Consider the following 23,996-nt stretch of genomic DNA (forward strand, 5'->3'; position numbering starts at 1 on the left):
TCCTCCAGCCTCATCCTCCAGCCTCATCCTCCAGCCTCATCCTCCAGCCTCATCCTCCAGCCTCATCCTCCAGCCTCATCCTCCAGCCTCATTCCATCCACACACCCCATACTTAGACTGAGCAGTTCTCTGTCACTGCTGCAAAAGCCTTGAGGGCAGTCTCCTTGTGATTTCCAAACATCTTATACTTGTCGCGTCGCACCTTATTCTCTGTTGCCCATGCAAAATTTTGGTGCTCCTCAGGATTCAGTCGTATAATGTCCTCCCATTTCAGTACAGGCTCAGACGCACGTTGGCTACTTCCGCGTGATTCAAAAGTTTCAAGCTCAGAGACCTTGATGATACATGGAAGGCCAACCCAATTGTAGTCTTCGCGTCCCTTTGGCCGCGTCCAGGTTTGAGTCGGGAGCGTATGAGTGACTTGGGACAGTTGCAACCCAGTCTCTTCCCCAACCTCTCGCTTTAGGGCATCTCCCGGTGTTTCGTCCTGATGTTCGGCAGCCCCACCGGGTGGCTCCCAATACCCAGGTCTGGTATCGCAAAGAGCGCGTTCAAGAAGAAGGATACGAGGTTTGGGTGAAACCCACCAGAAGATATGGGCACTAACTCTGATGTAGAAGGCAGTGTGGTGTAATCTAAATTGACCACGCGATTCTGCGATGCGTAAAGCCGATAAGTCCGTTTCGCAATGAAGATCAAATGGTAACCTTGTCACGTTGATCACCGATGGCAGCATGCCAGAGGGCACACTCGTGGAGTTGATACTGGACGCCATTTGAACTTGAATGTGACTGAGTGCTCTGAATTGATAGCATTGGGTACTCGCCCCTTGGGAAAAGCTCTGGCCCTCTTTATATGTTCTATCCTGGGTCAAACAGCCGCCCTGGTCTTAGCGATACGAGGCACGCCCAGTGCATGTATTGGAGGCAGCCTGGCGAAGGAATTCCCTGACCTAAAACTCTGACGGTACATGGATTACGTGGCCTTTTACTGATGTGCTGTCATTGGATAGAGGAGGAGAAAAAAGGTAACAAAGCAAGAAAGAAAGACAAGAAAACCGTGCTGCTCTCCAGCTGCGATAGAATGCTCTCAGGCAGTCATTGGTGCATCGGTAGCCTGTCCGATTCCAATAGGCTATCTGGGGTGTGTTCCAAACAAGTGACACGGTAATTCTGTGAGAGAATACTGCTAGCGGATGTCTTCTGGAAGAGGATGATCCCTATCTCATTTTTTTACGCTTCCCCACACACTGAATGGACACTGAGAGTGATAAGAACCTCCGACTCCAGAATGAAGCGAGTGCACCAAGCCACTAAGCCACCGAGCACCTACTACTGCGCAAAAATGGGTAAGAATAGAAGGGGGTCTTGCGGAGAAGGTTGACTCAACATTATGCGTAAGACCACCAAGGCACCAATAAAAACGTAGTGGCGAAATATGGGATTCTGCTTTCCGATACTTTTGTCTTCAGACTCAGCTAGTTATCGAGTTTCTGACGTAAAACACGTTCATATATGATGGGCTGGCTAGTTATCATATAATCCTAAAGAGGAAAGTAGTCCCAGCACGTCTAACTTAACACTGTTGCAGATATTGAGCGGTAGTTCACCATCCTCCTCTGTATCCCAAAAATCCTGCAAGTCTCCAAAGTGTATACAACACCAACACTCGGCTAATACTGAAAAAAGGTATCTGTAGCCTTTCAACCAACTATGTATGTTATATCCAGAATGTTGATGTGTGTATGTTTTGAGAAGCTCAGTGATTGTCTTAGCGGTCAACTTGAAATATACCATGGCATGTAGATCAGCAAAAGCCGCAGTTGCCTCAATGTGGACAATTCTATAGCCCAAGCCGTGGGGGTTTTCAAGCATCACCGAACAAAGAGTCCATACAATAGCCGTATTCACTCGAGGTTGGGCGATATTGCCGTTCTGTTCCATCGATAGGACTCTGATAATATGTATTGTAGGTGGTGGTGCGCTTCATAAAAATGTTCAGGATCAACAGTTGGTTGAAGGTGGCGTTGGCGCAGGTTAACCCTTGCAGGTGGAAAAATAAATATATTGCATATAGAAATAGTTCTCTATATAAACACGTACCAAAGCTTTGCTCGAAGTTATAGGCTTAATACAACTGTATAAGCATCCAATGATAGGAATGTTTAAAATGATTGAGAAGCAGGGGTTTTGTTGTAGTGGTGTTGCGTCTTTTAAGTGTTTAGCGATTGCTTAAATGAGCGCGTTTACAACAGTTTGGTTGTGTTAATCCATAGGGCTAAAGATACTAGCTCTTGTATATTACGATCTACAATGGATAAACATTTAGATACAGTCTTTTGCCCCACTCAAACCTTGCAAGAAAATCACTGAATGGGCTGTCCACTAACTGCCTTCTGGATACATCAATCATGATGCTGGTTGTTGACAGTTATTAGCTTAGGGACATGGATTATATCGTACGATGGGACTTACAAGACGCTATATCGGAAGGCGAAAGATACCTGTCCTTCACGTAGTTCGCAATAAGCCCCCCTCTGCAGTAATTAGTAAGAATAGGATGGGAATGATATGACAGAACTCACATAAAGCCACAACAACTATGTATTATATCTGGCCTGTCCTTGCTATAGACCTCATATGCGATGTCTTCCAAAGTAGGACAAGTATAATGCATCGTATATGTGGTAAAGTTCTGAGTTTCCAGGACATAGTTCTCGAGCCATATTAGTTTGTCGCGTTCGTTTTCCATACATAAAAACTTGAAGTGATTAACGGTCAGGCTAACGTTGCGTTTATCGTAATTGAATGTTAAAACATAGTGTTGGTTGCAGTAGTCACAGGAAAGAGAGGAAACCCGAACAGAGTCTATCTTGGGCCACTCGCGGCGACCGATTGCGAATTGGAAGGCGTCCATTTTGGAAGTGCCTATGTTGGAAGTGTCTATGTTGGAAGTGCCCATGTTGGAAGTGTCCATGTTGGAAGTGTCCATGTTGGAAGTGTCCATGTTGGAAAGGTTTATGGGAACAAAACAGCTGCTCCAGAGGAAGCTTGTATATTCCTATCTAGACAAAGCCAGAGCGGCTATATATGGATTCGATGTCTTGAGAAGAGCTAGAGACAGGCCTCTTATATATAGATCATAAGACTTGTAGATTGTTCCACTCTAAATAGTTTCCAGACTGAATTTGGTACCCATTCACGAGCGGCGTCTAGCTTGCGTTGGAGTGATATTCGACTAGTTTCAGCAAGGTGTGAAGCGCCAATGATTAGAGGGCAGGAGATCATATAGTCTTCCCCAGGGTTCTGTTGGATGCGAGCAGAAAACAAAATCCTTCGCTCACTCACGGAAAAGTCGTGATAAGCCGTGAAATAGGAGATTCCAAAGTTAATCTCTGCATCAACCACGTCGTATATTTTGCTAGGCAGGGGCGGCAGCTATAAAAAACCAGTCCTTAACGGGTAATACTCGAAGTCAAGACAAAGATCACTTACTACTAGACGCGGGGGTGGGCTAGGGAGTGCGATAATTTCTCCACTACTCATGAAACTTGGTGGTCGATCCCTGCGCAAGGTTGGCGTGATCACCGCCCTGGCCTCTTCTGCTGGACTCACTGGTGAAGCTGGTTTTATGGGCTGTGTCTTGGGAGTTAAGGAGCAATTGCACTCTTTTGGAACCAAGCCGTATTGCTGACCCTTCGTTGACACCGGTAGGTTTGGCTGGCCTTTGTCATAGGTTAACGGTCTTCGGGCTTGATACTCAGAAGAACCACTCTGCAGTCCATCATATCCGACAGCACCATCTCCAAAATGGCTGTTCACACCCTGACCACCATCATCCCAGTCGGTCAAATCCTCGGAGCCGCATCGATTGTAGCAGAATTGCTTGAGCCATGGTGGGATTTTTACATGCAGAAACATGTCGCTGAGGCAGGCCATACTGTAACGAGAAAGACTGGTAAGGTTGTAAGTAGGAGAAGTACAGATTACCAGTGTAAATTTGGAAGACCCAATTTATTGTTTGAAATGATATGCAGCGAATGATCAGAATTACATTGGTCTTATAATATAAATACTATACAGGGAGATACACAGACCATAAAAAATCATAAACCCGAGAGCCAGCATGCCTCACACTCATACAGGCGGCATAATTCTAATAGAGAAGTGGGACTCTGAACATACCATGTTTTGTTATTTGTGTAACCTATCAAGCAGCTTGATTATCATTGGTCTTGTTCTTATTACTTGCTTTCCAAAATATCTGCCAGATTTAGACAAGTCGGATTGTCTAAGTAGAGACAAATACTTGGTTGGTTTAATCATTCAAATTAAATAACAGTTAGTAAAAGTGGGCAATGGGAATAGTTTAGATAGCTTAGAAATGAAGGTAGACTTCCATTAGAAAGCTTACAGCGGCACTATGTCACATCGGATATTGAAGAATATCTACACGAGAAAACAGGAGACCAATGAGTCCGACGATGATTATTCAGTACTTGCCGCTTTCTTCCTTTCTTTTTTTTTTTTTTTTTTTTTTTTTTTTTTTTTTTTTTTTTTTTTTTTTTTTTTTTGCTGACTTTATCTACTCATAGGTGTACTCTGTGCAGGGAGGAGTCACATCCCTCGTATACGCTATACCTTTTTCGCTCGTTGTTGACGGCCCGACAACAAGAAGTGAAAAAGGTATAGCGTATGCAAGAAGGGACAGGGGTATTCTGGAGCGGGGTAGCTACCAGTTGGTCAGCTCACCAACGACGTTTTACTCGCAACTTGCTCTTACGCTCGTTGCAGACCAGTTGCTATGGAGTCATTATCGAATAATACCGCGCTTCTCGAGTTTGATAGAATTTTGAGCGACTTGGTCCAGTTCTTAGAGACAAATAAGACTGTTTCCAAGGAGGATCTTCAGAGTCGTATCAATATCCTTCCTAATACGAAGAAGTTGTCTCTTAATCGCTGTTTTACATTTGAGAATCCAGGAAAGACTACAGAGTCGACGGCCCCTGAATGTTCACACTCACACAATAACAATGGTATTAAACTACCATACCAGATTGTGATCACGGACACATTGAGAAAGACATTTATGGAATGGAGTAACTGCCACAATAAGTATTTTATCGAGAAATCAAAAGTCTCATCAGAGTACCACTGGGGTACAGCTGTTAGTAGACTGGGACAGAGAAAAGATGCAGTCGAAGTCAATACAATTAAGTGCCGCTTCGAAAAATTGAACATGTTCCGAAGTGCTGTTAAATATCACTATCATACAGGTCAAAGATGGTCTACGAACGGGTCTGGCTTGCTTATAGAAGTTATTCAACGCCAATACCCATCCTTTGACAAAGAACAAAGAATCAATACGAAAAGACTTGAGGAAGCTGTCAATGAGGGACGCAATTATGCATCTTGGAGTAAAGCCCTTGGCGGTGATGGGTATCTTGCTGCTTTGCCGCAGACTGTGCATGAGGCAACGTATGTTTATCTATCTTTACATTACTCCTATACTAACACTCTTTAGTTACTATGATAGGCGTAACCGTAGCACCATCCCACAAAGATGCAAGCAGCTCCATGAACGTGGGATCAAGCGTATCGTGGAAGATTATAATCTAATTAGCCTAGGGAAGTTCGTTTCTAAGGAACTTGAAAGTAAGCTCCATGTGGATTCATATAAAACCGTCCGGGGGGGTAAAAAAAGGACTTCGTCTGAAACGCTAAGTATGATATACTCTCCTGTACTGTAAACCATCCTGACCACTTCAGCAGAGTATAAGTCACACGAGTATAAAAGACGAAAGGTGAACAAAGCCCGTGCCTCTTGAGTGAACCATGGCTCTCCTACCGCTACTGTTGGCGTTAATACGGACCGACTCGGGGATGACACTTCAGTACATGAATCACAACATACGAGAGCAAACGGCAGTGAGAATGTCATCAGGATTAACCAACGAGTAGAACCCGACAATCAGTCCGGGTCTACGCAGAATAAGCATACCGCGGAGGATAGCGCTTTGGGTGCAGCTATTGGTAAGCTTCTGCATTCACAGCGCTGGCCCTTACCAACAACACTTATGTCGATACAGAATCACGAAACCGTCAGTTGTCGAGTGTACACATTTCACCGCATTCCCATCCTCAACACGCAGAATCATTGTCAGGTCAGACAAGTGCCAATAGTGACAATATTTCTGTTATACCACCCACCGCCAGTCGACTCCAAGACATGGAATGTTCGAATTCTCATAGACAATCTGGTGATTCCGTAGAGCCGCTCCATTACGAAAGCTCAAGTCACTTGAATGCGGAAGATCCTGGAATTAGAGTCACGTTTCGTACAGGTTCTAGACAACCTCGGCGGAGTACAGAGGGATATATCGATTTTAATACATCTATAGGTTAGTTTCTCTCTATAGATGAATGGTTGATACCTAATGACGCGTTCTAGTTTCCGGCCCTCAGCCCAGAGCGTCTGATTCCGAAGATCAGGGTGAGGTGAGAAAGACATGGCCCACAGGGGTACAGCATACTGTGTCAGATACCATAACACCTCAACAAAGTCCTCTCATGAACACGGAAAGGTGGAGGAGGGCGGAATATTATCAACCAAATTCGCGGAATGATATAGCTTCAAGCACGCCATCCAACAAGAATACAAGTTTCCGTATGGGCAGTGGTAAGCATTCTGAATAAACCGCGTCCACAGTGATATAACTAATGATTTTTAAGGGTTTCCACAATCTCAGATAGCGGCACCAACGATGTTTCCTTCAGTTGACCGGAACCCAAACGATATTGCTTCTCTCCACTCGCCAGAGTCTCAGCCAAACACAAACGCGGACAGTCATCCGGATCGGTCCGTACACATTTCTCAGGCCCAGGCAAGCACAGCGGCTGTGGAAACTTTATCTCCGTACTTCTTCCCCCAAATTATACCCCCCGAGCCCGTAGAGATAACGAGCCTGTCGAACTATCCACAGTTTGTGCTACCAGAATCGATCGATACAACTAGATTTTCTTCGTACCCTCAATTCCCCCCCCCCGACATGACGACGTTTTCAGACTATCCATATTTTATATCTCAGGAGTCGGATATCGGCAATTTGTTCAACACCTGAAAGGTTTTGAAGGGATATCGACAAGTCGAAAAGTTTTTTAACGAATCCGTCACGTTATGCAAAGCGTTATGTTATTTTCTTCTTGTCGGAGGAAGCGCTATTATAAAATGAAGCGATCCGGTAATAATAGTTTCTTTCTGGAAAGGAATCGGACCTGACTCAGGTGTCAGTTTAGGCCCTCCTATGATTTGGGGCTCGTTGGTATCAGTTGAGGTCGTTTCGCCAGGAATAGAAGGTAATGGTTGTATATAACCTTCTGGTTCCAGTATCTTCATTGTTCCATTTAATTTCCACGCCTGGAGTCCGTAGCCTCTCAGCGATGCCGGCAGATCCTCAATAAGATCAACCCATAAAGCGTTTAATCTGGGGTCATCACAGAAATATGTATTTTGGCCCGTCTGTTGCCAGTGAGCCGTCCGTAAAAAACGCGCCAGTTTGTCCATAAAAACACGAGTATCCTATGCACTATGTTATACCACTAGTTAATAAGATTCATTTAGACAGGTAGACAAAAGAGCTTTCATACCTAGCACAAATCGAATAGACGAAGCTCGATGATATAATATTGGGAGACACTCACTCCTTTGGCCCGGTTGGAGGAGAACAGTGTAAATGCGTTATGAAAATGTGGTTCGCTCTGTTAGGGTCCTCGTTGCGTTTGTCAAGCGTCAGAAAGAAATGGCCTAATACCTGTTCTACGATAAAGTAAGTACACAAGGAAGAAGGAACTCTTCATTCGAACGAACATTTGGGTGAGGGGCATGGTGGGGCACCCGGTTCATCACATGACTGGAGCCCAAAGTCATGATGGGAAAGCCACTTATTACCGACGTTCCACTGTAATGCTGTCGAATTGATTGCTTTCTAGACAGCCTTGACAAAGACTCGTAGCATTAAACTTACCAAAGAGCACGTCCTACGGCCATTTTTTTACGATTAAGTCACATCAGTAAGTTCTTCAATAATGGAAAGGAACTGTAGATCTTAACTAGCACCAACATTGTCAAAGGGTATCTCTTCGATTCTGTATTTTTCTTCAATGAAAAAATGCAGCTCACTACAAGGGGTAGTAGTCTCGTGACCGGATGAAGTAGGACGGCGCGGCGAAGCGCTATCCTCAAGAGGCAAGGGATATTACCCCGCTGGTAAGAAGTATCACCTAAGACGGTAGGCGGTGCGTGGAGGTAGATACGCGATATAATGGGAGCCGTTTTCAGCGCGTATACATAACAGGCCAGTGATCTTACGGGATGCCAAACGGCTCTCGCCAGGGCTCACAAATCAGATACAAAGCGCTACAGGATGGTCCGCTTCAGCACGCATGGTCAAGCTGTAAAACACTATTCTAGAAGTCATTATTCTAGGTAAACAGATTTTCTGTTGCGTGTTATCTAGTAGGAATCGCGACGCGTAGTGTCAGCTTAGTGGATGCCAGGAATTTTAAGTGGACATGACTAGGGGCGCTTATATTTATTTTGAGGCGTAATGTATGAGCAGATAGAGAACAGAGTGGTGAGCTCTGGGTTGCGTGAAGAACCTGGTGAATTAATAAAAGTTCTCATCGTCTGTACTATGCTTGGGAGAGGATTATTTTAACCCTTTCTGGGCGTCCTACTCTAGTATAAGTTGGTTGTATCGGATGCGGTACTCTTCCTGACTATTTTATACCTTTCTAAGATCTCTCACAGTGGTGAGCAGAGCAACTTAACAATGCAATAGAAGCGCCTTTTGGCACCCCGCAATACTATATAATACTCTATCCAAAGAATTGGGTAGTATAAAGGCGATAAATCTTGTAGAATGTAAACCAGTAGTAGACACTATAAGAAATAAAGTTAGTAGTATAAAGGGAGGTACTAACCCTTTTCCAGATCAAGTAAACTACTTATTCCACTTCTTGCTCGAGCTTAATACAATATTCTACAAGTGCATCTCTATATGTATTAGAATGGAATGCTCGCTTGCATGGAATGTTCACCTTCCAGATATACCTGATGTCTTAGTATATAAATAATCACATCTATCCAACTGGGTTGCAGGTGGTTTATCCTGTTCCTATTAGTTGACCATTCACTATATGACTTATATCCTCGTGATCACCATCACCACAATTTACAGTACTCGCAACAATGTCCTCATCCATTACGGCTCAATACTCAGATGCCGCGCAAGAGACACTTGAATATCTTCCGACAATTGTTAGGCACGAGGGTTATTATGAAATAGCTCAACTCTTGATGACGGCCCTATCGGCGTCCGATGTCAGCTCATTGCTCGTGGCACTTCAAGTTCAATCCTCGACCTCGCTTTGCCAGCGTTATCGTCGTTTCCTTCATCCATTACGGGATATAGATCCCACGATGCGGGCCTTTGATCCTTGGATACGTGACAAGTGCCAGATCCTCCTACTGGGCCCTGATTGCAAATTATTGATGCAACGCATCATGGACCCAGAAGCATACTACACAGAAAGGAGCTGCGACCGTGATCGATTGGAGATATGGGTCATAGCAATACCGCCCAAATCACAAACAATTACCAAGCGAGCCTCAAGGTTGGTTCGCGTCTGTCGTAGGGCGCAAAACTATGCAAGACGTGAAAGAGCCTTTCGCAAGCTTGGTAAGATCATCGATCAAGGACTTATTCTTAAACAGTATGTCGACGATCAGGACATAGTACCGTGCGATGGCCCCATCACTACATGCGAGAATATACGTGGGGAAAGTGTCGATGTTAAGGTATTTGATTTGTTGATGTCGGTTTCGAGCGAGTATCTTGAGAAGAGGTTTGTTGTTGGACTTGACTACGCAGGATTGGAGTTTCGCTTGGAATGGGATATAAGGGAGAATAAATCAACCAAAAATTGGAGGGCAGCGGATGGCCTGCCATGTATAAACGCTGCTAGCCCATATCACCTTGAGACTGGAACGGCCATGCTTTCGGATGAGCGCCTGATTGAAGGAACACTTGCCTTCTTTTCTTTCGCACCTTATTGTCGACAACCTATCCTGTCTATTCCCATCAGGCAGATTCCGAGGAGATCATAGCTTATAAGATTGTGCGAGGGTAGAATCAATAGGCTGTGCCAGAGCATGACCTAATATTTGCAGAACATAAAGACTACAACAAGATTTTCAGAATTGTGGGAAGGGAATTGAGCATACCATGGTGTTACTAGTGTTTGCTTTCTTAGAAAAGCACATGAGAGCGCTTACTACTTTTATCTGTTGTAACATTCTTAAATAAAATCCATACTTCAAATAGATATGTTAATTTGAGCATTTTTATATTACAGTATGCGTTAATAGTCGTAATTGCTGAATAAGATATTGATCTGAAGGACAGCAACAAATTTTCTATTGTCAGCAAAGACTGTATTATCGACTATTATACATGTACATAGTACAAGTACTGATGGATATATAACCCGCGAATAACAGCGCTGGCCCCGTGTGAGCTCAGATACAACAATCCTTTGTTAGTTCCAGCATTATTAAGAAGTATACACACGTGCTCCTGCGTACGAGCACCAGCAGCAAGCACCTATAATCAACAACAAGACGGAGCACAGTGAGAGCGCGGTTGCCAATATGTTGCTCAAGAGAAGAAGGCTTCGGATGGCCTTGGATATAGAAGTATAAGTCACATTACTGACACCCTGGTGATAGGGGCTGCTGCTCCTTAGAGAAAGAATTTATCCAGGTCAAGATTGGGCAGCATTATACCCTACTGGACGGATGACCTACGAGGATTATGGTCATAACCTTACCTCTCGACTTCGCGGAGGTAGGCCGAAATCACCGATTTCATGCATGTGAATAACGTCTGTTGCGCTCCCGCCTATGTCGCCTTCACACCCAAACGGCAAAGTCAGTTCAACAAATATGATGAAAATAATGTATCTAGACACTAAATTACAGATGGGGACTACTATTTTAGTCTTGATTCATAGTCAAACTTCCTAACCACCAAAGAGCGAGGCAGGCGGAATGGAGATGTACTTTCCACCTCCCAGTCTTCTCTTGCACGGTATCCGACGCATGAGAAAGGCTTATAGCAACACTGGTAGTGCCATCAACAATTCAAGGAGTATGTACACCGGGAATGCCGTGTGTCCCTGTAAAATCCAGATCTTGCTTCGGGAAACTCCAGGAATTAATATATGCAAACCACTGTCATCCAGAGATGGAAGGCTCTAGAATAAGAAAGCATGATTGATTTGCTTGATATAGCGAGGTTTGCGGGCATAGAGAGCAGGACCCTATATATTAGTTATTTATAATCCGGATCCAGTAAGCTTTTCCTTGTCTTAAAAATATATTGTAGTCGCCCGGGAGATCAGAGAATTTTATTCATTACTTTACGATCAATAGTAAAGATGCTCTATAGTTGTAGGCGATACAGATTCCGCTTTATTTATATTGAGAAACGATGGTAAGAAATAAAGAATTTAAGTAATATTTGTCTAACTGATAGATTATATAGCAGTGCCCTTTAATTGCTGTCTATGTTTGTATCTAAAACTGGATCGAACGCGTGATCAAATTTGTCCGAGTCTAGCGGTTCTGCTAGAATTTCCTCCTCTGTCCACTGCTCAATTGCGTATTGAGTCTCTGGAAGCTGATTATAGAGAAAGATTTCAAAGAAGTTCTGAGGGATGAACTTTAGTAACTGCGGCCGACACTCTCGAAGTACCATCTCTATAGCTTTGAAGCAGTGCTTTTTGATACACCGGTATTCGGTCATGGACGGTGCATCTTCACCGGGAAAGTAGGTTATGCCTTGAGGTAGAAAGCAGAGCACATTTGGTGAGCCAGCAATGCGTACTAGTTGATTCCAAGGCCATGCGCGTTTGCACCAGTCTCTTACTTTCTCCTCGACCTCGCTGTAGTCGCGGGCGGTATCTGGAAGGTGATTATATATATCGGTGGCCAGTTGGGCAATTGGATCACTGGAGTTCCCCTGCTCCTGGCGGTAGTTGTGAACATACCAATAAGTCAATACAAGACCAATACGGGAGGTTTGCTCATTGTTTTTATGCCAGATACCAGCTGCGAAAACTCCAGCAGCACTGCGCTGAAAGCGCCGAGTGGCATTACTTTGTTCCCGGCGTAGATGTTCTAGCTGGCGCTTCACTTCCACTAGAATAGGCGGGGAGGCAATGGTGAGTGCTAGCTGTAATAGCCGATCGGCCTGCCTGGGGCCGATAGATGTATTAGAATCCAGGGACATCTGGGATACTCGGTCCCATAAACCAGTTAAATTGATAGGGTCACCACTGCGAATCACGACGTTAGACCACCGGCAATGTGCCTTCTCCAATGAGTTGGTCTGCTGTCCGCTGGCTGGTACTGGGGACGATAATGACAACGATGGTGACGAGTTTGGCGACAACCCGGGCGGCGGCTGGGGGGGCGGCGGTGAAGGTGCATCAGTCGCTATCTGGAGCGCCTCCATCACAATATCATGGGCGAGATGTGCCCGAAAAGTCTCAGGTGGTCCGTTTTGGACATCTTGGCCATTGGCACGCTGCGTCATTGTCCAGATAAGACCTATGCCGTCGTCGCCCGGTGTAGAGCTGAGTAGCGTGCTTTCCACCTGCCATTCCGGGCATGGCTGGCCAATATCTTGAAGGTAATGGGACAATGCTTTGATTGCCGCTTGGCAGGAATGACAGGCAGGGTGATGAGGAAAGTAACTACTGTCTTGTGCTTCTGACCTGTTCTCAAGGAAGAAATAGTGAATCACTGCCCCCGAGTAGACATGGATTTCAATCAATGACCAGTAATTATATATACGGGTAGGCAGCAGTAGAGTCTGCGGTATTGGTGTTAGCCGAAGTATACCACGATGCAGACAGTCAAACCAAGTAGCATCGGCAATATGTAGCTCCGGTGGGCGATGATGGTAGGAAAGACGGTCACCAAGTACATCCACTGTAAAGACTGAAAGTGATGGAGAGTTCTGTAACTCATAAAGGACCTGCTCCACGTTGGTACGTGTTAATAAGGTGCCGTAGAACAGAATATAGTTTTTATCTGGCCATTGCTGTACAAGGGTGTCTTGTAAGCTTATACAGTTGTTCATATTGTTGGTTTCTTCCTCAGTCATATTTATATTGCTGGTCGGGTCTTCCGGTCTCGCGATAGACTCAGTCACCAGAAAGTCAGCAATGACCTGATCAAGATTCTCTAAGGGCCGACTGATTGCTATCATATCAGAATCTTCTATGTGCAAGGAAGACTGAGTTGAGAGTGTCTGGTTTCTATTCAGCCCAAGGTCCGACCTCACTGGGGCGGCTGGCCATTGGGGAAATCCAGGGTTATATTGATCCTGCAGCATATCCAGGAGGTCCCTAAAGCTGGCCGCGTTACCAGTGTTAGATACACTTGACCTGGTCGAGGATTCGCCATCAGTCATAGTTGACATCATGCCGCCCAGATTTGGCTGTGGCCTGAAGTCTGGCCCCTGATCACCGGTGCCGGCGCCCAACTCTTGAAAGAGGCGGTCAAAGTCTGCTCCAGCAGCAGTAGTAAGCCCGTCTACTGGATGGATTTCTGGGGACAACTCGCGTGGTGTATTGTTGCCTGTGGATGAATACACGCTGTCATCTTCAGTTGCTGTATCCTCCTCAGTCTGACCGTTTCCTGGGGATGGCTCGCCTGGTGCAGTGTTGCCTGTGGATGAACACACACTGTCATCTTCAGTTTCTGTATCCTCCTCAGTCTGACCGTTTCCTGGGGATGGCTCGCCTGGTGCAGTGTTGTCTGTGGATGTATGTATATTGTCTTCTTCTGCTGCTCCACTCTGTTGGGGCGGCTCGCTTTGTATAGTATTGCCTGTGGATGTATGTATATTGTCTTCTTCTGCTACTCCACTCTGTTGGAGCGGCTCGCTTTGTGTAGTATTGCCTGTGGATGTATACATATTGCCTTCTTGGGCGGCTCCGTTCTCGCCGGCCTCAGTGGCGCTTATCTGGCGTGATTGCTCTACTCCGCCAGAGTGGTTATCCACGGTGTTCGGACAGGCTTCGTTTCGCATATCCAGTAGCGACCTAAATTGCCTTTGACTGCTTTCTTGAAGACACTTTTGTCGCGTGGATCTCAGTTCAGCTCCATCGCCGAACTGATCCCTCAGTCGCTTGACTCCACGAAACAGCACTTCCCCGGGGAAAGATTCCCTGATATGGTTGTCGATGACGTGAACCCATTCAAGGGGGTTGATAGGCTCGGGGAAAAGAGCAAAGTCAGGCTGGAATGCCCTATACATATCGCGGAGATAGTTTACCTACAATTTTGGTAAGCATCTAATAATCTAGGCGTCAATCTTCCTGTCTGCAGACTTTGTCTTCGATGGCTTGGACCTAAATAATGTAGGAATGATGGGATAGGCATACCAATACCTCTATAGTGCAGCTAGTATTCTCACAGTCTCTGGTCCACTGGGAGCACAATTCGGCTACCAATGGTTTCTGCAAGATCAATCAGCAACTGGGCAGGTTATTCAAGTGCCAACCAACGTACCGCAATTTGCCAATACCTGTTCTGTTCGAATATCGACTCCATCTCCGAGATGCAGTTGATATGTTCCGCAGTCCAAAGACGGCATTGGAAGCGCAGTTTCCCGAGAGATGGAGGGTCCTGTGAGAAACTCCCTCTCACATTAGTAGTTTGGATATTATAGACTGCCATCTTTATCCATTTATATCCAGTGGATTTCTGAATATCATATGTCGCAGACTGCTAAAGATGCGCCAGCGATGTGATAAGGGAGGCGCGCGGAGTTGGATATATATCCAGCCTCATTCACTATAATCTATACGCCTGTGTTTGGTGCCTAGGGCCTCACTTGCCTCCAATGTTGAGTGGTAGAGGTTCCATGGTTCAATTTGGTGTGCCTCTCAGGGGTTTACTGACGATCAGACATGGTCAGACACTCACGGGTCTGCACACGCCTTAGTTGTTCTCCTATCAGACGGTAGTGGATATACTTAGTTACAAAGTCGGCCCCTGGTCCTTTCCCCATTAGTGAGCTAGTCCCTTTTTAGAACGAGACTTGCTTTTATACATCAAGCAGTAGGATTTATTGATACGATGTAAGGACTGTGTGACGATCAAGAAAGAAGCAGTGTGTGGAGTGCCCAGACACTAGTTTTACAGGCGTGGATCGACCGGGGAAGCATGATTTGGAATACTTATTTGACCAACAGGCTGTTGTACCAAAAAGCACATATAGGTACCGAAGTGATGGCTCCATGGCCCATTGTGTGAAAACTATGGGTCGGGAAACGCAATGTACGTTGTAAGCCTGGGGAGCCAGAAAGGCGAAGGGTTAAGACGTGTAGATCAAGTGCACCTTCCCTCTAATGTCTCTCTTGATTGCTTCAGGGCCTTATGTTGTGGAAAACCTTTATTAGGCCTTTAGCATAAGAAGTTGCCCGGAGTATTAGCTTCTCGTGAAGAATGATTGATAAATTGATAATAGTATATTACTATCTCTAGCTATCTCCTATGATAATAGTATAGGCTAGATTTCTGATAAATAATTGCTCTTGCTATTTTCTTTTTTTTTCCTTTTCTTTTGGGATAGCGCAATAAACGGCACATTGTATGTGTAGTGGAGACTAGAGTTGAATTTCTAACTGTTTTGGATAACTTTGGCTATTAAACTTTACAATAACTGTTAAAGAATCTTCTAGAACAAGACTATCGCTATTTGTGGATATGTCACTCCAACTGTTGACCAGCGGCAGAACTTTTTACCGCAGGGATATTCAGTCTTTCAAAAGTAATACAGTATTAGTCTTCGGTAATCTTGTAACTTTTAAGTTATACTCCCTATTTGTCATATATCGGTAAAGTTCGTCGACCCACTGAATTAAGCTTTTCCTTGTATATGGTTTGGATCCACTGTGAATCCGTGATCCACTATCAGATCCATCATTCTCTAAATCTATATTATTAATCATAAAATTTACCAGTTACTACTGTACATATTATCTATACTAGAAGAATCCTTGTCAGACTATACTGTACTGTTGATGCTGGTTACTATTATAGTTTAGTATATCTCTGGATAATAATACACACCCATCAATAGACACTGACTAGTCGTTCTATTCGACGAATTCTGTATTGCTATTACACAGCCGAAAGTTCTTAAGATAAATTATCGCTGGGGGCTATAGCCTAAAGACCTATGGTTATAAAACAGTTGGTATTATAGCAAACTCTCAAAAGATGGAGATTCTAGAAGTGGCTAAGACTTTTTGATAGAGTGTTCTTTACTGGTTCTCTAATCCCACTTTACATTAGTACAGTGATGCTACACAGAATCCAGTATTGGTGCTATTGTAGAAGCATATCTCTATATTACCTTTAATTATAAGTCTGTCCAGGTTATGTTTAGTTAACCTTAAACCTTACCTCATATGTTATGACAAAATTGACAATCAAAAAATATCACCGGTGATACACTAAGCAGATTTAAGTTTAACACAACTTAAATAATCTGGTACAGTTTTTGTCTGATTAACTTAGGTCTTGATTTCTGGAGAGATCTATAAAGTCCTATCCAATATCTCTCCAATAATAGTCTCTGTTAATTATTATTATCTTTGCCAGCGCCAATATATAATATTTTAATTCTCACTTATCGATTCAACGGCACAAGCCGTATCGGGTGTCATGGAGGGAACGTCGCTTCCTCCACAACCGTCGACACCTAAGACAGTCCCAGTGGAGACAGAAGACATTGGATCCATCTCTTCGATGACCTTGAGTGAGCCATCATCACCTCGAATAACACAAGAGGGTAACGGCCCTAAGCAAAGAAGCACAACTACAGGCAACAGTTACGAGTTACCTCTACAAAAGCTGACATTCACTGAAACCCCATGTGACACCAATATGATTGAAGGCGCTCAGGTTTTGCATGGCCAAGTTGCTTCTTATACGCCCCGACCACGAGAGGACTCGGCTGCACAGGCCACTCCATCACGGCGAAATGCTATAGTACGACTGACACCGTTACCCCTCTTTCAATCTCCCCAAAACGAGCACGAAGAAATCTATAATGGAGTGGCTTATTGGTATCAGAAGTAGGTCTAAGGATCAAGGTCTGGCAGACAGTGATAGATTATTGATACATATTGACAGTTTCCGACTTCAGATATGGTCCCCGGTAGCATCGATGGTAGGTATACACTGGGAAAAAGCGGAAGAGCTTGGTTGGCAGATGGGAAGAGAGGAGATCATCCAACGCTCCAACAGGTTGATGGCATTCCGCCCAGCTTTCCGTGGCAAGAGTCTCTGATCCATAACTGGACTCGTCAAAATATGTTCTCACGGTTTTCCGCTGCCTCAATGCTACGGTCTTAGTAGTTGGATGTTTATTAAAATAATTTTCAAAGCTTTGGTTGTATGAATGGCTAGCGCTAAACCTTTTCTCGTAGAAAGATTACTATATCCCTAGTCAGAATGATATTTGATAAGATATACAAGTATAATACCTACTGCATGGTCAGTGACATGTATAACTCGACCAAACCTACCAACTTAGTTATAAAGTAAGTTGATTCCTGCTCAAATAGCCAATAACATATAGTTTGAAGAAAGTGGAACTAATGTTTCTCAGAATCAGATGTCGATCTATATAGCCAGGTGGGGTGCAGATGCAGCGCTGTTGATGATATATATTGCCTATGACCCCAGTTATTCGAAGCAGTTGAAGGCCTAATGTGACACTACTATGTACATAGTACTGGTGATACGCTATTCCTATTATAGAATATTATACTGCTACTAATCTCTCCATAATCCATCGATAGATCTACTATCGACCCTTGGTTCTTAATAAACAGAAAGTGACTTGGTTTAGGCGCTATTCTAGAAAGGGATAATACCCCACTTTGCCTCAGATAAACGCAACTCTAATTAACCCCGCACGCAGCACCTTCCAGCCACTAAGCGGTCCCGTCGCAGGATTGCTCTTTAGACTTACTCCATAACAAAAAGTCTAATCATTTCTTTATGAATCGTAGCTCAGCAAAATGTATTTACTTTGTTAGGGTGCATGTGGAACTGTTAGAACCACTGTGGCAAGAGTATCACCGCTCGTCTTAGGTCCTGCTATTTTGTATCCAGATGGCGAAATTCATGGAAGGAGATGATGACACAGATATCTACTGTTCAGCGTAGAAAACCCATCGACTAAGTAGTTATATGTAGAGATAGGATATTGAAGGGAGTAGATGCTATTAAGATAGGCAAACTGATTGTTGATCTTTAAAGCTACAATATATTGTTATATAATAAGGCAACTAGAACCATAGTTTAGGTCATTTTAAAAATTCGACGAAGTAGCTATGCTTCTTTCCCTTCATATTATATTTCTGGATATTTTACCTAAATTCCTTCATATTCCTCTCCACTCTGGTGCAAAAGAATGGCTTCGGGAACCTGGCTGGCTAGTACATTTCGAGAAAACCGTCTAATACAAGTTCATATTAGTCAAGAACTACTGGAATGAAAGGCGATATTTTACTCCTTCTTGGCCCTACTACAGATTTTATTTGATTGAGTCATGAAATTGTGAATACTTAGAACACATGGCCCATAGAACACAAAGCAACAGAGGTAGTGAAACATAGTTATGTTAGTCACGCATTAATAAGTCCAATTTCATCGGATTGCCCACTTTGTTTCCGGGGACATTGATACAGCCTGAACCCTCCAGATTGTAGGCTCTCCATCACCGACTTAAGATGTGGTACACAGGGCGCAATAATTGTAGTAAATAGTAGCACCTCAGTGCAGACACTGACCGGAAAGGGATCAAGAATAATGCTTTGGACGCCCTTAACTATCTTATTACGAAAGATTGCCTCCAAGATCGCTGAGAGTATTATCCTAAATAATCAGTGAGCATGGCAGCTTTGTACCAATAAGGGTATAGAGAGCCTAGAGTAGACATACGTAGCCCTTAGTGTAAAGCACCCAATCACAATAGCTTTTTTTTGTAGTCGCATTTGAATTCGACACACCATGTACGTAGGCCAAAGGATAAGAGCCACTTCTGTAACTATGTTCATCGAGGTAAAATAGTTTTGCCATACCCGCTGAATAGAAGAGTCAGCCCAGCTCCAATTTTTCGATCGCCTGGGTACATACCATATTAATACACTTGTTAGAAGCAAGGTCCCAGGGATGCGGAATGCCACATTGGAATGCTGAAACAAGAAGGGATGAGAAAGCCCAGATTGTAATAACTGCGAGGAAAGGAAATCCACTTCTGAAGTTGAAACCGCGTAGAAGTAGTATAAAGATAGCTGTGCTCATTTTTGAAAAGTATAATGTACCAATCATGGTTAGATTCGCAATATAGATAGCCTGTTTGACTGCCAGTCAATAAATCTGTTCCGATGCCCAACCAGTATCATAGTTTCAGCAAGGGGTGGTGGGCCCCATACCTTTTTAATCAACGGGAGTCGAGACGCAAGCAAGCTTTGATTTCCATAGCCATTGTCTGCTGCAATTGCTATACTCGTTGTGTGTGCAATACTCAATACCTGAAAAAATCCAAATATATCTATTAGGTCCACTGGGAAAGCTTCCATAAGTGTACACTTACCAGGGCAGCAATAATCATCCAATCATCCATAGCCACGCGGCGTATTACCCAGTACTTCACCCCTACACGTGACAAGACTGCTATGGTCTCAAATATTAACAAAATAGATGCTATAATTGTAAGGATCGGCCCTTGGTTGTCACTTGTGAGAAGTATCATTGTGATACGAGTGGCGATGGAGGAAAATATAATATAATAGAATATGAGAGCTGGTAAACAGAATTGATAATTTAATATCTTACACACAGTCTCAACACTCTATAAAGGTAGCATATAGTACTACCATGAGTTATCAAGGTGTGTGAAATTTATTCTAAGGAAGCCAGCATTATTTAGATACTATTCACCAGGATATTTAAACATAAGTATGGCGCAACCTATGCAATGTTTCATGCCATTGCTAGGATCTTATTTGATCGCGATCTATTTCCGTAGTTTAAGTTCAAGAAGCAAACTAGGGTACTATGATTTAAAAAGCTACTTGCTCAAACCCCACACTATACTATCTTATCTTACGCGAAGTTAGTGGAGTTAGATAATTGCTTGGCATCGAATCTGGAACTCTTGTGCTGTGTAAGAGAGTACTGTGGCGTTGTGAAAGCTAACCACATTCAATAGGAAATTAGTTAAGATAGCCTTTGCGTGAAACCGTTGTGTTTTTCGATGACTATTTTTTTTTCTGCCCATTCAGGTCAAGAATTGATCGACAGTGTGGAGAATTCCTTACTTAGACTTCCGACACAGGACATGAGTCAGTGACTCAATGATCGCCGGAAATAGTAGGAGTAGAGTGGCTAACGGTTAAGATTACGGCTAATTACTGACCTTAAAATAATGGTATTTAGGGCCCTAGAATTATAGAATACATTGTTTTTAAATTGAAACTTAATCAATTATATAAAGCTCCAATATATAGCTTAGGGCTATGCCTAAAATACCCTAACTATACAAGGTAGTTACAAAGTTACTGAATCCTGAGCTTTTTTTCATGTATTTTTTAACCATTAGGTATTATAAAGTAAGCTAACCGTATTAGGAAATATAGGGCTTTGGTTTCTTTGCCCTTAGCCCTAATTACAATATATATTAATATAATATATATATATATATTACCATTGGCCTATAATACTTTAACCTAGTTGTGTATTTTTTAACCATTACAATTAACCTAACCTAGCCATTAGTTAGTCTAAGTAGGAGGCTCATGAGAGAGCGCCACCAGGGACGTAGATCTCAAGTTTGAGAATTACTGAGAGCCGACTCGGCCGAGGTAGATAGGTGGAACTATTACCCGCTGTGGCAAAAGTATCACCACCGAACATATTTTCTAGGCGGCTGGCAAAACTTGTATTACACACCAAATAGATCCACAGGGATCGGCACAATATTGTCGCTCCCTACCTCGTGGTTCTTGCGATTAACCAGAGCTGGTGGGCCTGGAGTGCACAAAGGCACTGTCTCCAGAGTAAACCATTTTCTAAATATCTCACTGGGTCAAGAATGATGATGGTAATACTACTCCTTACCTGTAATATTTGTATCGAAAATATTCCGTTCAAAAAGATCTTCATACACATACTATTCCAAAAACTTTAACTGGGTAGATCGCTTCTATCCTGCGTCATTACTAGAGGCAAGGACGAGACAAGTAACCTTTATCACTTTACATCCTGTGTTTCTTGTTAAGAAATAGCTTATAGTCGGACCGCTCCTGGTATCTTCCTCCTCTTCGAAACAAACTCGCTTTCGTCAATCCCCCTGGTATATACGATCATAGAACTTGTGTTACCGATAGACACATACGGCTACAATGGATAAACAGCAATATGAATGTGAAGATCGGATACCGCTTCCAGAATTGGGACAACATGCACATTCGCATCACGTGAATGACAATCGAGACTTAGCACGTGTTGGCAAGTTGCCTAGTTTACAGGTACGAGGCTCAGAACATGTGAGATTGATTTACTAGAGATATAGGAGTCACTGATGATGGAGTTAGCGGAGATTTGGATTCCTGTCAATCTTGGGATTCAGTTGTACTGTCCTGGCAACTTGGGAAGGTGTTCTCTCGTAAATATATTCTCCCACATTCATGCATAAAAGTCTACTGACCCTTTAAGGACATTTGTCCTTCCATTGAAGAAGTGCTACTCTCCGTTGAGCAAGAATTTTGTGGTAGTCATTCTAATATATTGTTTAGTGGGGGATCCGCAGGTGCGGTTTATACCTACCTCTTTGTGTGGTTCAGCACGCTGTGCACCCTTGCTACACTATCCGAGCTTGTGTCTATGTAGGCTACCCTTCTTTTTTTGCCAGCTATCTGAGGCCTAATGGATGTACAGGGCACCGACCTCTGGCGGTCAGTATCATTGGGTCGCAATTTTAGCGCCACGATGGTGTCATAAGTTCCTTAGCTTTATTACAGGTGAGCAAATCAACACAATGCCGGTTGGTTGTATATCTTTACGACTGCTTTGCAAAGACACTCATTTAGTCGGTAGCATGGCTGGTAATCTTGGGTTGGCTAGGAGCGTTTGCTTCAGGTGTGTATATGGCAAGCTCTCAGATCATGGGGTTTGTTACTATAACACATACGGCTTTCCAGCCTCAACCCTACCAGGTAATGCTTCTTTACTGGGCTTACGTTGCTTTTGCGATGTTTATCAATGTTGGCACAGGGAGTCTTCTGCCTAAATTTGAGGGATTTGTCCTCATCTTGCATATTGCTGGGTTTTTCGTCATCCTAATACCGCTCTCATATCTAGGCGACCATGTATCCGCCAATGAAGTATTTGGGAGCTTCAATAACGAGGGCGGTTGGCCGAGTCTTGGATTATCTCTCTTTGTTGGGATGCTGGGCAGTAATTTTGCTTTCACAGGGTGTGACGCTGCTATTCATGTGAGTAGCTAATGCTTTTATCCTCTCCATGCAGACTTTGGAGCTGATGCTGGATGGCACTTCCTGCAGATGACCGAGGAGACTAGAAATGCCACGGTGATTATACCGCGGTCCATCATGATGAGTATTATCTTGAATGGATCACTGGGCTTTGGCATACTCTTGGTTACCCTGTTCAATCTGCAGAATGTCGATCATGTCCTCAACTCCCCTACAGGATATCCATATATCCAGATATTTCTAAATGCGACAGGGTCAATCCCGGGCAGCATCGCCATGGCTTCTATTGTGCCTATCTCAGGGGTTGCTACTGCATCAGGGAATCTGGCCGCAGCCTCACGGATGGTATGGTCCTTCTCTCGAGACCGTGGTACTCCTTGGTGGATACTACTCAGCAAGGTTAGTATCTGCAGTCTCAAATGTGACGTATGAGTATTCAGTACTTATAATAAAGGTTCAGGTGAACTCTAGGAGAATTCCTTTTTATTCCATCACAGCTATTGTCGTCGCTGCGCTCTTATTATCTTTAATAATCCTGTGGTCTGAAGCTGTTCTTAATGCTGTGGTGTCATTGACCGTTAGCTCTCTGTTCTCTTCCTATCTCATAGCTGCTGGGCTGCTGCTTTACCACCGCCTTACAGGCAGAATTCGACATTGTGGCGACACAGTGCTAGTAGTTAACACAACCGGCGCTCCCCTTTCTTGGGGGCCCTTTCACATTCCACGGAAATGGGGTATCGCAACAAACGCTTTCACGGTTTGTTACCTGACCATTGCTGTTATATTCAGCTTTTGGCCTTCAGATGTACATGTCAACGCGTCGTCAATGAATTGGGCTATCGCACCTACTGGAGGGACGATTCTCTTCGGCATCCTGTACTACATTACCCATGCAAAGGGCACTTTCACCGGGCCTGTGGTGGAAGTTTGTTAAACGTGTGTTTTGATGGACTGCGCATTACATGTACCTTAGTTGACCATCGTCATTGCACCTCTTTGTCTTTTGTATGTCAAGAGCTTCTGCCTCGGTGAGTGATGGACATTCAACATTTTCATCCCTTTTATCTTTACCGAGCATCAATATAGTGCAACTAGAATCTGGTTATATTTATTTCATGATTAGTAGAGCTCCATCTATATTTAGAGTATCTAGTTGTTGTTTCTCTTCTTTCTGTATACGCACCGCGCTAGTATTCTTGTATTTTTCAACTTATACTTAGAATTCCAATTAAATAGCACTTTAATAATTACTTATTAGATAGGCAATCTTATCAAGCTCTTCTCCCGCTTTTATATTATCAGCTGTCAGTATACTAGGCTGCACGATGTAATAATATACTTATA

At 43.6% G+C, this 23,996-nt stretch overlaps 10 protein-coding genes across 10 annotated transcripts; 4 read left to right on the forward strand and 6 right to left on the reverse strand.

Annotated features, from left to right (window-relative positions):
- Positions 1–112: 112 nt before the first annotated feature.
- BDV38DRAFT_275337 (NUDIX hydrolase) lies at positions 113–815 on the reverse strand (the record flags this gene model as incomplete). Its single annotated transcript, XM_032058003.1, has 2 exons — positions 113–606; positions 716–815. 2 exons carry the CDS (start codon positions 813–815, stop codon positions 113–115), a joined length of 594 nt encoding a protein of 197 aa, XP_031908205.1.
- Positions 816–1,348: 533 nt separating this feature from the next.
- Positions 1,349–2,123, reverse strand: BDV38DRAFT_216699 (uncharacterized protein). The gene is made up of 2 exons (XM_032052724.1): positions 2,103–2,123; positions 1,349–2,042 (listed from the first exon to the last, which is right to left on the reverse strand). The coding sequence occupies exon 2, from the start codon at positions 1,941–1,943 to the stop codon at positions 1,527–1,529; it is 417 nt and encodes a 138-aa protein (XP_031908206.1). The 5' UTR covers positions 1,944–2,042; positions 2,103–2,123; the 3' UTR covers positions 1,349–1,526.
- Positions 2,124–3,128: 1,005 nt separating this feature from the next.
- On the reverse strand, positions 3,129–3,938 carry BDV38DRAFT_297137 (uncharacterized protein; the record flags this gene model as incomplete). Its single annotated transcript, XM_032063067.1, has 2 exons — positions 3,129–3,437; positions 3,495–3,938. 2 exons carry the CDS (start codon positions 3,936–3,938, stop codon positions 3,129–3,131), a joined length of 753 nt encoding a protein of 250 aa, XP_031908207.1.
- A 2,698-nt stretch (positions 3,939–6,636) lies between these two features.
- BDV38DRAFT_216853 (uncharacterized protein) lies at positions 6,637–7,249 on the forward strand. Its single transcript, XM_032052727.1, has one exon. It carries the CDS (start codon positions 6,764–6,766, stop codon positions 7,118–7,120), a length of 357 nt encoding a protein of 118 aa, XP_031908208.1. The 5' UTR covers positions 6,637–6,763; the 3' UTR covers positions 7,121–7,249.
- Positions 7,156–7,851, reverse strand: BDV38DRAFT_216840 (uncharacterized protein). The gene is made up of 3 exons (XM_032052726.1): positions 7,647–7,851; positions 7,374–7,585; positions 7,156–7,274 (listed from the first exon to the last, which is right to left on the reverse strand). The coding sequence occupies exons 2-3, from the start codon at positions 7,561–7,563 to the stop codon at positions 7,192–7,194; spliced, it is 273 nt and encodes a 90-aa protein (XP_031908209.1). The 5' UTR covers positions 7,564–7,585; positions 7,647–7,851; the 3' UTR covers positions 7,156–7,191.
- Positions 7,852–9,249: 1,398 nt separating this feature from the next.
- BDV38DRAFT_287996 (uncharacterized protein) lies at positions 9,250–10,167 on the forward strand (the record flags this gene model as incomplete). The annotated part of the gene is made up of 1 exon (XM_032060967.1): positions 9,250–10,167. The coding sequence occupies one exon, from the start codon at positions 9,250–9,252 to the stop codon at positions 10,165–10,167; it is 918 nt and encodes a 305-aa protein (XP_031908210.1).
- A 1,447-nt stretch (positions 10,168–11,614) lies between these two features.
- On the reverse strand, positions 11,615–14,743 carry BDV38DRAFT_297139 (uncharacterized protein; the record flags this gene model as incomplete). The annotated part of the gene is made up of 3 exons (XM_032063068.1): positions 12,111–14,743; positions 11,655–12,071; positions 11,615–11,621 (listed from the first exon to the last, which is right to left on the reverse strand). Exons 1-3 carry the CDS (start codon positions 14,387–14,389, stop codon positions 11,615–11,617), a joined length of 2,703 nt encoding a protein of 900 aa, XP_031908211.1. The 5' UTR covers positions 14,390–14,743.
- Positions 14,744–15,132: 389 nt separating this feature from the next.
- On the reverse strand, positions 15,133–15,710 carry BDV38DRAFT_262091 (uncharacterized protein). Its single transcript, XM_032056067.1, has one exon. It carries the CDS (start codon positions 15,374–15,376, stop codon positions 15,203–15,205), a length of 174 nt encoding a protein of 57 aa, XP_031908212.1. The 5' UTR covers positions 15,377–15,710; the 3' UTR covers positions 15,133–15,202.
- Positions 15,711–17,028: 1,318 nt separating this feature from the next.
- On the forward strand, positions 17,029–17,434 carry BDV38DRAFT_275340 (uncharacterized protein; the record flags this gene model as incomplete). Its single annotated transcript, XM_032058004.1, has 2 exons — positions 17,029–17,219; positions 17,278–17,434. 2 exons carry the CDS (start codon positions 17,029–17,031, stop codon positions 17,432–17,434), a joined length of 348 nt encoding a protein of 115 aa, XP_031908213.1.
- Positions 17,435–21,120: 3,686 nt separating this feature from the next.
- BDV38DRAFT_262095 (amino acid/polyamine transporter I) lies at positions 21,121–23,785 on the forward strand. The gene is made up of 8 exons (XM_032056068.1): positions 21,121–21,686; positions 21,753–21,823; positions 21,874–21,897; positions 21,954–22,043; positions 22,096–22,178; positions 22,255–22,652; positions 22,722–23,051; positions 23,113–23,785. The coding sequence occupies exons 1-8, from the start codon at positions 21,561–21,563 to the stop codon at positions 23,584–23,586; spliced, it is 1,596 nt and encodes a 531-aa protein (XP_031908214.1). The 5' UTR covers positions 21,121–21,560; the 3' UTR covers positions 23,587–23,785.
- Positions 23,786–23,996: the final 211 nt, after the last annotated feature.

This window comes from Aspergillus pseudotamarii, assembly GCF_009193445.1.
Source record: "Aspergillus pseudotamarii strain CBS 117625 unplaced genomic scaffold BDV38scaffold_89, whole genome shotgun sequence".
Classification (NCBI taxonomy): Eukaryota; Fungi; Ascomycota; class Eurotiomycetes; order Eurotiales; family Aspergillaceae; genus Aspergillus; species Aspergillus pseudotamarii.

Excerpts from the sequence above, each read along its gene's own strand:
- BDV38DRAFT_216840 (XM_032052726.1), bottom strand. The coding sequence starts at position 7,563 with ATGGACAAACTGGCGCGTTTTTTACGGACGGCTCACTGGCAACAGACG. Across the intron at positions 7,275-7,373 it reads GAAGATACTGGAACCAGAAG|GTCCGATTCCTTTCCAGAAA; the intron begins GTTATATACAAC and ends CACCTGAGTCAG.
- BDV38DRAFT_216853 (XM_032052727.1), top strand. The coding sequence starts at position 6,764 with ATGTTTCCTTCAGTTGACCGGAACCCAAACGATATTGCTTCTCTCCAC.
- BDV38DRAFT_262091 (XM_032056067.1), bottom strand. The coding sequence starts at position 15,376 with ATGGAGCCATCACTTCGGTACCTATATGTGCTTTTTGGTACAACAGCC.
- BDV38DRAFT_262095 (XM_032056068.1), top strand. The coding sequence starts at position 21,561 with ATGGATAAACAGCAATATGAATGTGAAGATCGGATACCGCTTCCAGAA. Across the intron at positions 21,687-21,752 it reads GCAAGTTGCCTAGTTTACAG|CGGAGATTTGGATTCCTGTC; the intron begins GTACGAGGCTCA and ends TGATGGAGTTAG. Across the intron at positions 22,653-22,721 it reads GGTGTGACGCTGCTATTCAT|ATGACCGAGGAGACTAGAAA; the intron begins GTGAGTAGCTAA and ends CACTTCCTGCAG.
- BDV38DRAFT_216699 (XM_032052724.1), bottom strand. The coding sequence starts at position 1,943 with ATGGAACAGAACGGCAATATCGCCCAACCTCGAGTGAATACGGCTATT.